Here is a 17,889-nt window from a genome sequence, read left to right as displayed (position 1 = left end):
GACTTTGAAATGGCCAACAGAAAAAAGACACCCTTTTTTTCTACATATGATCTAATATCGTACAAGTGATCGCCTTCTAAACTATTGAAAAGAGGATTTTTCTGTGTATATACTAAGAATTGAATGTTGTATGAAATTGAAAATGAAATTTATAAGTTTGAACTTATAAAAGACTGATACAAAGATTATACTTAAGTACTGTGTGTGTGTGTCTGTGCCTATGTAAGACCTTATTAAGACTAATTTTGTAAAATACTTTTTCTTTCTTGATTGTTAACATTTCTTATTTTTTTTGACAAAGAAGTGCCAATGAAGAATAAATAAAGTGTATTTTTGTATATGGTTTCCATTGCTTCAAGCATATTTCGCAGTGTTTTAAAATATGAATATTTGGTGTGGGACAAAGTTACCCTAACTAATGGGCTAGTTTGGACCAAAATAAAAATACATAAATTTCATAAAAAATATGATAGGAAGTTGAGATTTATTATATCGCAGTCGTTTAGGGAAAAGGATTAAACCAGTAGATCCCAACCGGGGGTGCGGGAGAGCATTTTTGGGGGTGCGAGATAAAAAAAAATTACAACACGTTGACTGATTATTCAGGAGAATTAAAATGATGATAAAAATTGAGTTTTTCAATTTCTAAAAAAATATGAATCATACCAATATTTTGACTTCTGCTCGCTGAAATGTGCCATACGAATTTTGCGTTGTAAAAGTTTGTTTTTCGATTAGTGATCTCGTACTTGTTTTCCGTATCGGTGGAGAAAAAATACCATTATTTGCCTTAGCTATTTCGTGGTTTGTTTGCATTCGTACCTCGTGTTATTAGCATGGTGTGCTTAGATTTGATACTGTCGTGAACACACAACTCAGGTAAAAACATCAAAAACTTCAGTCAAGTGTCAAAGAAACATTAATTTATAGTTGTTGCGGCTGGAATCAATGTAAGTGAAGAACTATTTTAATTTTCGAAAAAAAAAATGAAGCCAAAATTAGATATTAGCTAAGCAAAAAAGACATTAAACAACAAGTAAAACAATTCATAGAAATTAATTATTCGATAATGAATGTAATCAATTGCAGAAGAAAAACCCGAATTTTCTAACAGATAAAAAAAACGCATTATCAGAGAGGGTGCGGGAAGGTAAGTCGTACTGCTCTGGGGTGCGGGAAGGAAAAAGGTTGGAAACCACTGGTTTAAACCATCTAAAAATTACTAAAAGTCTCAATATTACATTTATTATTCGTTATTGTCTAGATGGATAAAAGATTTACAGATTTATAAAAGTGGGCCAATGTAAAAAAAACGTGTTTACTGTATCTTATCGTTTCATAAAAAAATTGAAGTTCATGACCACACGATGATTTAATATTCTCGCACATAATTTTTATGAAAAAGTATTGTTGAAAATGATGATTCACGTTATTCAGGTATATAAGTTAAAATTCACTGCTCTAGTGAAAAAGCGTTTCCAGTGTTAGTTTAATGATTTCAGTTGGTTTCACGTTACGCGCTTGAGCCTTAAAGCACTGTAGTAAAAGTTCCCACTAGAGGTTTTCAAGTGTCCCAGAAACGAATTATTCCATTTTACATTCATTCAAATAGGAAAAAATTATTTCGGTTTGGAACAATTTGGTTTACAAACGGATATAGGCGTACGCAGAGCCGCTGTGGTGGTCGACTGGTCATAGTGACTGACTTGAATCGTGGGCACCCGGGTTCGAGCCCCTCCGTCGCCACAGCGGTGGTCGGCTAAAGTTAGTTTTCTGTGGTTCCCAACTTCGAGGCGCAAATGCGAGCCAATCTCCCCATTAAAAAGTCTCGCCGCAGAGAGCAACAGGCCTACAAACAGTACAAGTATTTAGTCATTACACTTCACTTCTGAAATATAGATGGCGGCACTGGAAAAATCAAACACAATACTAGATACGCGCTCAGACTGTTAAGTACTTACACTTCCGTCACAATTCACTGGGTAGTAAATTACCCATGGCGATAGATCTGAGTTGTGCTAGGTTTGAAAGAAAGGCGTACGCAGAATTTTCTCGGGAGGGTGGGGGGGCTCGAAATTTTTTCCTTTCTATAATCACGGCTTGGGGGCGGTTAGAGCCCCAAAATTCCCTCTTTGCGTACGCCAATGCGAACGGACTTCAAGAACAAATCAAATTCGTAAACCGAGGGTTGAATCATTGAGAAGAAATATAAGTATTTATTATTTCTCCTCTAAGGGTTGAATGGACACGTATGTTTCGAAAAAAACGGGACGCGTAGTCATGTTACTCTTTAAGAAATTATCAGTGCCTCGTGTACGTTACCTAGGCAACATAGATAAAAACAAAACAAAGTCAAAGGCGTTCAAGCATCTGACTGTTGTCGTTCTTATCTAATCCTGTCCTATCTAATACTGAAGTTGAATTTATCTTATCCTGTGTAGGACGTTAATCTGTAACTGTATCATATCCTGCATAATTCTGTAGGAATCGATTCTTATCTTATCGCTTTTGGGCCTTTTTGCTAAGATCCAAGTGTAGTGTGTATTGTTGTTCTTGTTTACGAATGTTCAGTTTCCTTGTCTATGTGTTAATTGAGGTCAAATGAAATCGTGCTTTTTTGTTGTCCATCTAATTTCAGTTATTTCATTTTAAAAGTTGATCTTTTTTGAAGAAAAAAAGGTTTTTATATACATAAGTTTTAATGTTTTCCATTGATCGTGAAAATTATCAAAAATAATTACTTAAGTTGGATAAAGTCTAAAAAGTTTGTTTCTCTCAATCAAACAATGTAAATATTTTTCTAAATTTCTAGCTATAGTTTCTTATGAATTTTTTTTTTTCCAGGATGGCTTCAAAACTCAAATTTGAAACGCTTCCTCGAAATCCTGAGTATTGTGAGGCAGGTGAAGTGTTTCTTTGCAATGATTTCTCCATACCGTCATTTGGCATAAATTTTTTGAAGGAGCATTGGACTTCATTTGAAGCCAGAGATGATGATGTTTATGTAGTTTCTTATCCAAAAACAGGTGTATACTTTAATTAAAATTCCTGTTTACTATTTACTTAAAATTTGTTACATGTAAAAATGCATTTAAGTTTTTCATTTGTTTTAGTTTCAAACTTCCTGTTCTAATAAAAAAAAATCATTTGGGGAGGCGCAGTTTGGCCACAGCACATCTCCCTGCATCTGTCTGCCTTTGCTCTATTCACAGCTGAAGATGCTGCCTCCTCGTCATTCACAGCTGAATGGAGTAGAATTCAGAGGGGGGATAGAAATGATTGCCTTTCCAAAGAGCCAAATAATATGGGAATATTTTTTTGTCATGTAAAATACAGCATAATTCAAAGAACTTACCCAATTCGCCCCCTAAAAATCTTAAAAATTTGCAAGCATTTATGACCTAAAAAACATTAAAATATCACCTTATAATCTTCAGCATTATTTTATACTGTATCTTCTTTTTTAGTTAAATGTTACTTGTTAATTAAATTAAAAACTAAACTGTAAATGTATCAAAATTTACCTAAAAAAGTTGAAATGATTTATAATTAAAACTATCTGACTCAAAATTCAAATGAGAATCACTATTATTATTCTTTTTGGAACATTATAGAATTTTTTGTACTAAATTATGAAATGTATTTTAAAATGTTCAACGAAAGAAAAAAAACTTCTGTAATTTAGTTTTGCCTAAGAAATATTTGAAGAAACCAGCAAATGTTGTTTAAAAACCAAATAGAGCAATATCTGAAGAAGCCTTTCTCATAAAGCTGATGTCTATTACTAAAGCACCTCATCCACATTCCTCTACAGAACTTCTAATGAATTGGCACATGTTGGAATGTACGTGTTCTTGTTGTGAACCTAATCTGAAGTTTTATTTCCGTATAATGTAGGCTTGTCATTGTGCTGCCATCTATTTTTTGAACTGTGAGTGAAGTATACTGATTGAAGATTTGTGCTGTTGTAGGCATGTTGTGTGTGTGTGTGTGCTCTCTGATAAAGCTGATGTCTGATTTCTGCAGTCTCTCCAACTTTAACTTCAGCTGAATAGCAATATTGCTTCACATTAAAATGTTTTTGTGCTAGAACTTTTAACATATTAAAAATCAAAAATAAAATAGTATCATACTGAAAATATTCTCACTGAACTCCTGGAATAGACTTCTTAACTTTTTTCTCTCTGAGCGCTCAAATTTTGGCAGAGCCAGAACGGGATAGACTCCAATCTTGAAGGAGTGACAAATTTTAGAAATAAAAAGAAATTATACATTCACTTCAAAACAAAATGAAAAAAAACCCCTAGAAAACACTGTTATAAAGCTCTAGTGTTTTGCAACAGTCACAGGGATGCTACTACTTAACCCATTAACGCTGGTTGCTATAAGTTTTTTCTTTGCCAATAAATGGTAGAAGTGGATCCACTTTTTTGTTTTAAAAAAAAAATCAAAGTCGTTGTTAAAATAGGTTAATCACACGTGCACCACCTCGTAAGCATCCCAGAGGAACTTCCAACAAATTAGTGCTTGTCAGAATGTGCCATGTATGTGTTGTGTACCTAAAGTGAAATTTATTTCTGTGGAGTGTGCATGTGATGCATGTTATGGAGTGCTGCCATCTGTCTTCTGATTTTTGAGGCAAAAATTTGGCAGGTTTATTTTATTTTAATTTGTTCTGCCTGTTTTATTATGTATGCATTTTAAATGTTAAATTAAATTAGAGATTGCCTTGTATATAGGCCTATGCCTTGAAGTTGGAAAACCAACTTCAGCCGGCCACCGCTATGCTATCAGTGGGGTTTGAACTTAGGTCCTCCCAATGGGAAGTCTATGACAATGCTCACCCACATAACAGTGGGAGTGGCTGCAAAACAAAGTTAACTCCTTCTGTAAAAGAACCTAGTCACGGCTCTGACATGATGAAAAAGCTTTGAACTTGAAGATTTCGTGTGTACAAATGAATAAAATCTTTCGCTCATACTTGGCATGCCATCTTCAGGAGCTAAGCAAGAGATCATCCCTAAGAATAAAGTAATGACTATTGGGAAAGCAAAGGCTTTCTCCCTTTCCCCCCCCCCCAAAATAAGGCAATTTATCTTTAATAAATTCATTGTGACCCACCCTATAAGCCATATAATGATAAATCGCATAAAAGCCCATGGACCAAATATGGCCCTGGGGGTTATCTGATGCGGCCTGCTCTCCTGAAACCTAATTTTGTAAAAATGAACTAAGCGGCACATTTACAGATCGTTTAAGTGTCCTGTGGTAAATTCCAGAACATTTAAGCGGCCCGTGGCACATTTTCAGATCACTTCAATGACCCAGGACACAGTTCCAGAGCACTTAGCGATCCGTGACAGGTGACAAAGTTTTAGAGCACTCAAGTGGCCCTCAGTGCAGTTCTACATCACTCAAGTTACCTGCGGTACATTCTCAGATTATTTAAGTGATCTGCGGTATATAATTACGGCACAGTTCCAGAGCAGTTAAGCGGCCCGGACACATTTCCAGATCACTTGGATCCGCGAAAAATTTAGAGATCACTAAAGTGGCTCTGTAGGGGACTTATCAATAGGGGGAATGTTACTTCAAGTGCCCACAAACTATCAAAAGGTTTTTCTCGTTTTTGGCTCACCGAGTAAGATGCCATTAAGAATATTTCATATTTTCATAAAGGGTGGTTGATGATGTAAGCATTATCCAAACCCCCCTCCCCCCTTGACATCAAAAGTCAGCAAATTGGAAACCCCCTCCCCCATCGATGACGTAATACTTGAACGGCCCCGTAGTCACTGATTTCAAAATTACTTTTAGATTATACTGTTGCTTGTTTTGTTTGTTTTTCCCAGAAACTCCTCCCAAATGGTACTCTGGAAGAGAGGGGTTGATGCTTCCTGAATATGTTCACAGTGGAGACAATAAATTTTGATCTTGTCTTCTAAAACTCCCATTAAACTCATTTTGAAACTGAAATCACTAGTTTTCATTAAATTGACTTTATTTACTCGCACCAAGTTATTTTTAAATATGGTTACTTATCCAAAATGTTACGTATAGGAACATAATTTGTGAGACATTTAAGCAGGGCCCACCCATCGTAAGAGCATCATGGAGCCCTCGGGCAGAGTGATTTTTCTGCAACCCTTCCTAGAAAATTCTCGAAAATTTCAACCAGTTCTCATTTTTATGAGGTCCCTCTTCTTTCGAGGACTCTAAGCCGTGCATTAAGACAGTACTGCATTTAAGTGATTTTGTCAAGCAAATCAAGTTAATATAATAACTTTTAATAAAATTTTAATCTGATTGATCAAGTTGATTAACTCAACTAAAATTTTTAACTGCAATCAAGAACTGAACAATTAATCGACCCAGTCCTACTTTTTATACATAAGTTGTGTAATAAGAGATATGGATCCTCAGGACTTGAAATAATGAAGTGTGTACGGCAGGCAGTGACTGCACCCATTCAATTTCACAAGTTCTATGCAAATTCAAACTATTGAGTTAGGCTATATTGGACTATTGACTGTTATGTACGAGGTCTACCCAAACAGTAATACCTGTTTCATAATCATTCTTCCTTATATTCTGAAATAAATCTTTGTGTAACAAGAACTATATAGTGTGGTTCCCAACCCTTTTTCCTTCCCCACACCCCCAGAACAATGCGACTTACCTTCCCGCACCCCCTTTGATACTACATTTTTAATGTTAAAAAATTCAGGTTTTTCTTTTGTACTCAATTACATTAATTATCCAATAATTAATTTCTATGAGTTCTTTTACTTATTGTTTAATGTCTTTTCGGCTATGGCTAGTATTTAATTTTGACTTTTTTAAATATTAATTCAAAAACGAAGCTAAAAAAACTTACTATTTTTTAACATTTTTTTGAGATTTGGAAAAAAAATTCATTGATTCCAGCCACAACAACTATAAATTTATGTTTCTTTCACACTTGACTGAATTTTTTTATGTTTTTCCTGAGTCACATGTGTACATGACGACAATATCAAATCTAAGCACAAAATGCTAATAATACAAAGTACCAATGTAAATAAACCACAAATTAATTTAATTAAATGATGGTATTTTTTCTCAATCAAAATGGAAAACATGTATGATTGCTAATCGAAAAAGAAACTTCTACAACACAAAATTCTCATGACACATTTCTGTGAGCAGAAGTCAGAAAATGAGATCTCAAAATATTTGTATGATGCATATTTTTTTAGGAATTGAGAAATTCAATTTTTACCATTTTAATTTTCCTGAATAGTCAACGTGTATTTTTTTTCCATCTGACACCCCCAAAAATGTCCTCCCACATCCCCGGTTGGGAACCACTGCTATAAGGTTTTAAGATTTAATATCATCAATCTAATCTATTTTATTAATTGAAAATTCTGTATAATGATGCTGTAAACATTACGCAATCATGATATTTTATTTTGTCTAAAAAAGCCCAGGATTACAAATCTGAAATTGCCTTAAGGGGGAGGGAGATTCCTCCCTAACTTGAATTATGTATGGTCCATTGCAGAGAACTGGGAGTATAACCTATTTATATGTCAGGCCAACTTGATTTGTTTGCCATAACATTTGATAGTGTTGGTGATTGCCATTTCTCTCAATCTGAGAAACTTGTGCACAACTCTGCCTATCACCAATGAGGCAATTACTACTGTTTTACTTTTGAAGAGGCATGATGTGTCAGAATTATATTGGTAACCTCATGGCCCCAACAAGGGTGGGACTGACAGGGCTCCAACCTGGAGGCTCTGGATAAATTTCATCATTTTTGTTCTCTCATATTATAAATTCACAATGTCAGCTTGGGGAGCCTGCTGCAGGATGTGGGGACCATGGGTAACATCAATTAGTGATATGTGTTGCTATCTGTCTTTCAAAGAGGTTGTCAGAGGTCAGTAAGTATAATAAACTCATAGTTTAAAGAAATTGATTGCAGATCACAGCACTATACATAATAAGTATTACACAGAAACAAACTTCATGGAAGGTTCACTGTACTTACACACACATTCCAACATGTACCAATTCGTTAGAAGTTCCCGGGGAGGAATATAGATGAGGTGCATGTCTGGTTTAGTAGTAAGTATAATACATAGCCACTCGTACCACTGTGCCTTGTTATAAAAAATGCACATTCTGATATTACATTTCTTTGCTTGTAGTTATTGAAGCAACGTTATAACTTAGATATATATAATTATCTGTAATATCTTGCTATCTATCTTTTCAGTTTATTGCACTTTTTCTTTATCTCCCGATACGTGTGATATAAGGAGAAGTTTCTGCAATGTTGTCTCATAATTTTTTCAAAAACCATTTGTTTTTTAGGTACTACTTGGACTCAAGAGATAGTTTATCTTTTGTATAATGATATGGATTATGCGTCTGCTAAGAAAAAAGGAAGTCTGGAGAAAGTACCTTACATTGAACATAAACTCACAAATTTTGGGAGTGTTGTGAATATGCCCTCTCCTCGTCTTCTCAAAACTCATTTCCCATATTCTTTATTACCTCCAGCCATTATAAACAAGAAATGCAAGGTATAATGTTTAGGCAAAGTACAGTAAAACCCCTCTTAACAGACACCCCTCTTTTATAACCAAATAATAATTACCCCTTGTATAATAAAACCACCTCATTGGGCATTTTGCCTGTTGTGGCATTGTATTTGTAAAAGTATGCATTTCAAACCCCTGATTAACGGCCACCCATCTTTTACAGACAAATTTTTTTTTTCCGCCGGTCGGTGTCTTCAAAAGAGAGGTTTTACTGTACTTAGCTTTATGACATTGGTCACTTTTTATTTTGCCTTTGATGCAGTGCCGTCTTAAGGCATGGGCCCTGGGGCCTCACAAAAATGAGATCTGGTCGAAGTTTTCAAAAATTTGCCTCGTAGGGCTTCAGAAAAATCACTTGGCCCGGGGGCCCATGATGCTCTTAAGACGGCCCTGCCTTGATGATAGAATGAAAAGAAAGGTTCATGTGAGCAAGAGGCACAAATGGGGAGGGGGATATTTACAATTTAATGACTGCTATAACTAATATATTTATCTTCAATAACTTCTATATTTATATTTAGTAGAAATGTTGGTATCTGAGCCTGAAGAACCTAAAAAGTACTCATCATCATCTGAATCAGACATTTAAAAAAAATACCTGTATTTAGTATAAAATTTGTGGAAAAATGACGAGAATAGAAGCTAACTATGCAAAACAATCATTCCCAACGCATGATTTTTTTTGCTGATCACTGTTTTATCCTCTACTGAAATGAAAAAAATGTAGGACATGTATCGCCATCTATTATAAAAATAGTGAATTAGGTATTAAATACTTATCCGTAAAAGAAAATTAACCAAGTTTGATCTTCACAGAATAGGAACACCAATTTTTCTTCTGCCTGAATCGAGTTCAGGCATCATAAATACTGCAAGTTTGAGTTGCCTGAACTGAACTCTGGTGACACTTTCAAGGGATTAAAGGTTAGAAACTCAAAATTTCTCTAGAAGAGATTCCTTGTGCCCCCTCCCAAACCTGATGGGCCTCCTCCAAAGGTTAATCCTGTATTACGCCCCTAATGTTAGTCAAGCAAACCTCTCTAGATTTCTGTAGAATGAGAGCTTTCAAAATTATAGCAAACCTACTCGATCTAGATATAGAACATTTAATTTAACATTTTGAAGTAATTATTGATAGTTAAATTTTATAAAGTTGTGATTTATTCCAACATTTTCTACTTATATGTTAGTTCTGTAGGTAGCTGATTTATGTAATGAATATATAAATTGATTTATGTAATAAATACAGGAAAACCTGGTGTTGCCAGATGTCCCATATATACCGCATTTAACCCTTAACTGGCATAATGAATATTCTGTGTGTAATTGGCGTTGTGGGACCATTTTGACCCCAGCAAGTATTAATGCATTTTTAAAATCAACACAAGAATGTTATGAAAGTCTTCATAAAAGCAATGGGTTGTTTCATTGGTTTCTTCATTCATCCGTCAATTAATTCACTAAATATTTTTTCAAATTTATGTAATTATTTTCCCAAAAATTTTCTTTTATTGAGACACATTTGAAAAAAATAGTGATACATGACTTTTTAAAAAATTTAAATTATTTATTAAATTTTTTGAATGCAATTTTCATGATTGAAAAGTGAACAGATATGATTGAAATGTACTCAGAAAATGAAATTTACAAATTAAAATAATATTTATTATATTTTTACAAGCACCAAAATTATTCTAAATCAGTAACACAGTACTTGTAAACAACACTGTGACATGTTGATCATACAGATCTTACGTACAATTCACTAACAACACTATCCTCAACCTCACCTTGGATATCCGGTTTCACCATTAATATGAAGCTGTCTTCATGATATATATATATACATACATTGAGTACATGTGCTTTGTCCCCCCCTCCCCCTATGGAAAAAGTTGAAATGACGACCCTGGGTTCAGATGCATTTCTGTCTCAAAGGGTGGCAAGATGAAAAATGTGTGGGGTTAAAATGACCCCACCACGCCAGTTAAGGGTTAAGAACATATGTATGGGGAATCTTGAATGTTCATTAATTATTGGAAGAGCCCAGCTCCCACCAGAAATGATTGGGCAGGGCCTCAAGTACCCTTAATATTCCCCTCACATTCTAGTGCCTATGTATAAGACGACTTACCACCACTCCACCCCCCCCCCCCAAGAGGAGAATTCCAGTTTTCACTTGATCCACCTGCTTATATCACCCTCGGGTTCTGTTAGATTCATATCATTCATACCCAAGTACAATTCATTATCAGCTAGGTTAATGAGAATTCTGTCAATTTGTCTTCATAACAATCACTGATCTCTCTGAATAATTATCCTAATTAACTGTTATTTCAAAGGGGACAAGATATCCTACAAATCTATACAGGATTTTTTTTAATGAACTGATTATGCCAACCAACTCTGTGTGCCTACACTAACAGGACAGACATATGAAAGCATGTGTGTGTGTGTGAGTCATATTATTCATTCAGATTAATATTGGCATGAATTGATTTTTTAACATAATATTTCATTTTCTTTTTATTTTTAGCTTATCTATGTGACAAGAAATCCTAAGGATGTGGTTGTGTCGTATTATCATTTTGCTGTTTGGATAACAGAAACTAATTATAAAGGAACATTTGACCAGTTCTTAGAAAGATTCATGTCTAATAGAAGTAAGTTTTTCAATAATGATTTTTCAACTGTTTCAGTTAGACTAGTATAATTGTTAAATTATCAGAATCCAATTAAACACAATGCAACTGAATTAAGAAAAAGTCTTAGGTAATTTACACAACATACAGATAACTCCAATTATCTCGATCAATCAGGACCCCATCCGGATAATCAAATATCCAGGTAATTGGATAATTCATAAAGAAAAATCATTTCTTCAAAAACAAATTTTGCTTTTATATGTAATGCTATTTAATGAAAACATTTTCTTTTACATTTTGTATTTACATGCTATATTACAATGTATCATTGCATGAACATATTGGTCAAAATCAGTTGTTTTGCTGTCTTTACTCATTTCCATGCACCCAAGTCATGCATCTGCTTTATGGCAAGTAGCTGCTATTCTATCCATTTGAGCGCTGTGTCCCTCAAAGCGGAATGTTTTGCATTGTTCTGCAATGAGCTCTCGGCTGACTGACTGGAAATGTTCTGCTGTAAAACTTCCCGCAATAGGGTTTTCTGCACTTTTCCTTAAAGTTTTTTCAAATTGTTCTGCAATAGCATATATTGTTCTGCGATGTACGTTGCAGATTTTGGCATATTCTGCTATGTGGGCTGTGTCTAGGCACTCAGACGCCTTACTAGCTGATGGCCCCATGCCTGGTTGAGTAGCAATGTCATTATCATCTTCTGGTCATCAATGAATTCTTCTCTCATACTTTGAATGAGTGGATCGTCACAGAATTTGGCATCCAGGGTCCAAAGAATCACTCCCCAGCCACTTGCCTATATCCTCTGCATTGCACTCAGAACATTTAGGAATTTTTGCTATGATGTTTCTCATGTCCTCAACTGACACTTTGTTTTCTTTTTCCGCCTCTTCTTTCTCCTGCTTTTTACTGCCCTTTCTTTATTCTTTTAGTGTGGACACTGAAATTGACAAGACTGGGGATTCATCGTCTGTGTGTCCACTATTACTACCTAGTGCACTTTTTATCATTTTCTGATAAACTTTTAAAATGCAAATTTTGCTTACTTTTTTTTTCTCAAAGCGATCCAGATAATTGGAGTTCTACTGTATGCAATTAACTTGATTTCGACTTGCACTTGTTTTTTTTAGTAGCCTGTGAGTTTTTCAATAAATCACAACCTGTAAAATCTGTATATAATGATACTGTAGGGACCTAGAAAAAATATTGTTATAGGCTGGTTTATCGTTATACGCAGCTTTCACTTTATTATGTTTTTGGTTTCCTATTATGCTTGTGAGGGAAAATATACATATACAGGATTTTGTGTATTTTATCATTAGAAAGTTCTGAAATGTACTGAATAAATAATAGCAAATGATTTCTGAGATAAGCGATCAATGAAACCTTTCTATATTGAAAATTTTTTAATGCATATTCTGCTTCAAATAATGTTTAGTTTTCCTAATATTTGCTCTACATAAGATTTTTTTTATTAAGTCTAAGCACATTATGAGATTTCCTTTGTTTTAGCTACCTACAGTCCATTCTTAGTTCATAACCTTGAATTCTGGAAGCGCAGAAATGACCCAAATGTACTTTTCTTGTTTTATGAAGATATGATTATGGTAAGCTCAGTTTTGAATATTCCAATTAAAAACATTTTATACTATATATAACATGATATTCAAAGAATTTTTTTTCATATTTTTTTGTCATGATTTTTCAGACTGGAATACAAATTCGTTTCAGTTAATATGTGTAAATACAACAAATTTTTGGGCAAGCTCTTCGAAACTAATGTCATTCACGCTTTATGAATTTATGTCAGAATTTATTTATTAAACTGGAGAGAGAACCTATATTTTTCTTTCAAAAAGCTTTTGAGCCATTTGCTGTAAAATGAATAAGTATACCACAGAGCAAAAGAAAGATTTTTTTAAGTCCAGATTTGAGTTTTCATTGTATGCAAAGACTTTTAGCATCGAACAAAACAGTTTGGTCATTCCAAGAGATAATATTTTCCCTCTGTAACAAGAAACCTATCTACAAAAGGAATCATAGAAGTGTTCAGATTCATGCCCCTCATCATTTTTTTTTCACACTGCAAATTCACTATAGTGGGGCCCATTAAAATCAAGGGGCATGCCAAAGATCCTAGCCTAGAGGCCCTGTTGCAGTGTGCAAAGGCTATCTTCTGACAGAGTGAAAACATATTTTGAAGAGAAAAAAAAAACTTGCCTAAAAAAAAAAAAGGCTATGCTTCTGTTGAACAATGCTTCAAGACATCCAACCTGCTTGGAAGAAGATTTAGAGTAAAAATTTAATTCCATCAAGACAGATGAAATTTCTTCCTTCAAGTACCACCTCTATTTTGCAACCTATGGACCAACAGGTCACATTAAATTTCAAGAAGTTGCATACAAAAACACATGCTCCAAAGATGTTTTGATGCAACTTCATGTACTGATCTCACTTTGGTAGAATTCTGGAAGGATTGTCATCATATCGTTCATGCTATTCGGGTCATCACCTTGGCAAGGGATAAAGTGTCAGTTAAGACATTTACAGGTGCATTTAAAAGCTATGGCATGGGAGCTAAGATCTCTTGTTTCTAGTGTTAAAGATACTTCTGAGGAACTTGCTGCTGAAAATGCTGACATTGTAGATCGTTTCCTTGAGCAAAGCATTACATTTAGAGTTAAATGAAGAGGTTTTAAAATCATTATCAAAAAGTACTCAAATGATCTGACAACATAAGACAGAGGCAAAAAAGACCAGATCAAGAAAAAGTAAAAGAAAATGACGAGTGTTCATCGGAGAGGAATGAGGTAGCAAAAAAAAAAATAATAATCCAACAGGTAACATAAAAATATGTTACACTACTGGCAAGAGTCTCAGACTTTAGCTAAAAAGTGGCATCCCAACAAAGCTGAAATGAGCAGACTGTGTGCTGTGGTTGGAGACAAGTGCATAATTCTAAAACATTAAAACAGAGAAGTTCAATTAGCAGATTTTTAAATTCTCCTCCAACAAGAAAACAGAAGCCAGCTTCTGATGAAGACTACTTCTGAAAAGCTAAACTTGAATGGACTGTGAAAGTCTAGTAGAAGACTATGCTGTATGCGTTCCAAAAGAAAACATTGTGCAAATAGTGTGAAATGAAAAAAAGACATCTTCAGTTTTTTATTCTCCTTTAAATTCTTCTTCATTCATGTTGTGTGAAGCTGTTCATCCTAGCCTTTGGTTAATTTGTCTGTTTTTAATGTTTCTTACTGTTTTATAACTGTACTTAAAATTTGAACTTGTGAGTTATTTGGCCTCATTTCTGGCATCTGGAATTTGTTTGCAAATATTTTAAAATTTCAGTAAAAGAAAAAAAGTCACAAAATTAAAGAGGTGATAAAAAAAATGAAAACTTGAAAATAAGGTTTTCTACTATTAAATCAAGTACAATCCCAGTCTACCGCCATTATGGGTAATTCACCACAGTATAAGGGAGATTACAAATGTCAAGGAAAATAGCTGTAAATCAGAAATTATAAAATCAAAAGAAATAACCGACCAGGCAGAGATGTATAGATTTTGAATTAATGATATGTAGAAAATGAAAGCATGATTTCCTTGAGAACATTTGTTTAAAGCTATATACACTGCATGTGCTAGTTTAATTAATTAGTAATTAAAATAATAATAAAAGTGCCAATTCATATGTATAGATGATATTTATATTTTTACTTTATACATTTTCTTTTTCAAAAAAATATTTTCTTAATTTTAGTTTTTGATTCACCAGTTATAAAAATTAGCTGCTTAATAAAATAAAAATTACCAGGATATAACTGATTATAATAAGCGGCGAGCACTGTACACTGTAACTAATTTATAAATATTGTGGAGGTGAGTTTTCAATTCCAGTTAATTAGATAACTTGTTACACTTGTTTTATTTTGTATATCTTGACACAAAATGATAGTAAAACTTCACTATAACAGACTTCACTTATAACAGATAACTAAAAAATTTGTTAAAACTGTAAAATTTCCATCTGACAAGTTTAAAACTTGTTTTAAGTACTTAAAAAAGTGTTAAAAAAGCATTTCCAAGTAATGAAATTAAACATTGATTGTTGTCTGGTTTTGCATAAATATGGATGCGCTGAATGACTCATACCGCTTGCTAGCCAGGAAAATTATGATCGATACAGGTATCCCGTTTTTTTGTGCTGTTACACTATTTTGGAAAATTAATTTTAGAAATTGCAACCCACAAAATTTGGTCTGTAATTTGATTTTAATCCTGAAAATGGGCCTGCAAATGAGAAATATGACATAATTAAAATGGCAAAATCATTGGTTTCTTTGATGTAGATCATAGTTTCCCAACCTTTTTGTCCCATCGCCCTCAACGCAATCTAACCCATAGAATCCTATGTTATATTCGTAGCTTCTACTGCCCCCTGGAACATTCCATCGCCCATGTTGGGAATCACTGATGTAGATGAGACGAAATGCTCAAATCTATTTCACCAGATCTCATTAATCAACATCTTTTGGTAACATATCGACAATGCCATCAGAATTTTAATCGAAAATGATCCCATTGAATCGAGAATTGTCCCAGTTTCAAGGAATATTCAGAATTCTCTAGCTTTGCTGCTAAAATTTTTATAAAGAGGAGAAGAATGCTGCTTGTCAGCTGAATCTTAACTGCTTTCATTAAAAATAATATAAACTCATCACACACACACACCAATCAGGCTCTTCGGGAAAGAAAATATCCAGACTCACACTATAAGCAATATGCAGTAGTGAAAAGACAGAAGAAACGTAAAGCCTAAATTGACTATATGAGTTACCTATAGATTTATTCATAAGTTTGGGTAATTAATTTATTCAAAAAATTTTATTTTGCTGCTGGAAGTTGGGTTTACTTTTTCTTATTCTTCTGAAAAAAAACACTATCCCTATCTCACCCATGTTAAATTTAACTCACTTTACATGATTTTGTGTGTGTGTCTTATGTCATTAATTTGTGGACCCAATTAATCACGTGAAGCGAGGGATGCCTATACACTGTATACATACGCATCTTTTTTCAATTCAACCTATGTTGAAGGCTGTTTTTTATTTGATATATAATAAACACTTTTTACAGCTAACTACTGTACTTTCATTGATATACACCTCTATAAGAATTAGCTGCCATGAACCAGACTTTCATTATAATGGACAACCTTCAGCCTCTATTAGTCCATTATAATGAGGTTCTATTTTTTGTTTAAATTTTTGCAATCTTTTGCTATTTAAATTGTTACTTTTGGTTTTGCTCATATTTTCTGATCAGATTTCTCTGCAAATAACTCAAAATTTTGTTTTTCTGGGAAATTGGAATAATAAAATAATGGACAGTGTGTTATGGTGACTGACATTTTTATTTTTTTTTAGATAGAACATATCATCCTAGAGTCAAAAGTGATTTTTTTTAAACTTGGTTAATAATTAAAACATTCTATTATATCAGAAGAATTAATACATTTGTGTGATGATAAAATAACATTTTATGTCAGAATTACCATTTATATATGCCGCTTGGATCTTTGTTATGAAAATTAATAATCATTTGTATACTAGAGCAGGGGTTTTCAAACTGTACACCACTGCAACCTGGTCACAGCCAACCTTTCTGAGGGGCGTCACAGAGCTGCGGCTTTGACAACTTCTTTTCAAAGAGATTCATTGTTAAAATTCTCCGGGGAACCATGGATAAAAATTGATTAGGGGAAAAGTTCACAGCAGATGGTAAAAGTTTAGGAACCCCTGTACTAGAGTATGATTATGCATTTCAATCATTACTATATTTACTTTATTTTCTTAAGAATCTGGCTGAAAGTGTGAAGAGCATATCAAATTTTTTGGGTAAGCCAGTATGTGAGGATGATGTTGAAAAAATTGCAGAACATTGTAGTTTTAAAAATATGGCTGGCATGGAAAAGAATGCAATGCCAGACAACTCAAGTGATTCTAAAAAAGGAAAGTTCTTCCGTAAAGGTGATTATCAAATTACTTCTTTTTGTTTAAGAACCTATTTATTTTACTTGTGTCATTTGAAATCTGGATTATCATCATACTTGAAACTAATTGAGTGAATGAATAAGCTAATTTGGCACTTTGATAAGAAACCAAAGAATGCGTTGATTTATTGATTTTGCATTGACTTTCATATTTCCACGTAGAGCAAAGTCTCATTTGTTTTATGAGTGAAATATTCATTACTCTGTAGAATTGTTATTTACAAATATCTGAGGTCTACAAAGCTGCTTCTTCAGTTCTTTCAATACAGAGACTCTTTCTTCACTTCATACTTAAGAATACCTATTTCAGAGATAAATAAAATTATGAATGATGTAAAATGTTTGTCAGTTGACTGAATCTGTTTCAAACTTAGTAGTGGCGAAGTATAAAACAGTTTCTTCATTCATTCATAAAAACATTACATTTTTTATAAAATACAATGGAGTAAGATTTTCTAATGAAAGTATGATATGAATGTTCAAAAAGCTGACAGTTGTTTTTCTCTTTTTTAACACTTGGAATATGATTAGTACATTCTAAACTGGTACACAGCTTTGGTAAAAGTTTACTACCAGTACAAAACTT

General features: G+C 33.7%; 2 protein-coding genes across 8 annotated transcripts in view; one reads left to right on the top strand and one right to left on the bottom strand.

Moving 5' to 3' along the window:
- LOC149072870 (tryptophan 5-hydroxylase 1-like) overlaps nucleotides 1-8,171 on the bottom strand; it is a 78,822-nt gene extending 70,651 nt beyond the window's left edge. The window contains exon 1 of the mRNA XM_089247013.1: nucleotides 8,039-8,171. The gene's annotated coding sequence lies outside the window, so the exon portion shown is untranslated. The remainder of the gene's footprint in view (nucleotides 1-8,038) is intronic.
- Nucleotides 1-17,889, top strand: part of LOC149072869 (sulfotransferase 1E1-like) — an 80,895-nt gene that overhangs the window by 29,960 nt on the left and 33,046 nt on the right. For 2 of the 7 annotated variants that reach the window (XM_089247021.1, XM_089247014.1), the window contains exons 1-6: nucleotides 2,341-2,537; nucleotides 2,845-3,026; nucleotides 8,365-8,576; nucleotides 11,131-11,257; nucleotides 12,764-12,858; nucleotides 17,109-17,280. In XM_089247021.1, the coding sequence (XP_089103147.1) occupies nucleotides 2,846-3,026; nucleotides 8,365-8,576; nucleotides 11,131-11,257; nucleotides 12,764-12,858; nucleotides 17,109-17,280 (787 nt within the window). In that variant the 5' untranslated portion in view covers nucleotides 2,341-2,537; nucleotide 2,845. The other 5 variants (XM_089247020.1, XM_089247018.1, XM_089247016.1 and 2 more) reach the window with 5 other exon arrangements.

Source organism: Pholcus phalangioides, unplaced genomic scaffold, assembly GCF_987345545.1.
Source record: "Pholcus phalangioides strain wild (caught in Gottingen) unplaced genomic scaffold, Ppha-v1.0 ptg000017l_1, whole genome shotgun sequence".
NCBI classification, from domain to species: domain Eukaryota; kingdom Metazoa; phylum Arthropoda; class Arachnida; order Araneae; family Pholcidae; genus Pholcus; species Pholcus phalangioides.
Note: the sequence above shows the minus strand (reverse complement) of the source record. Positions and strands in the feature narration are given on the sequence as shown.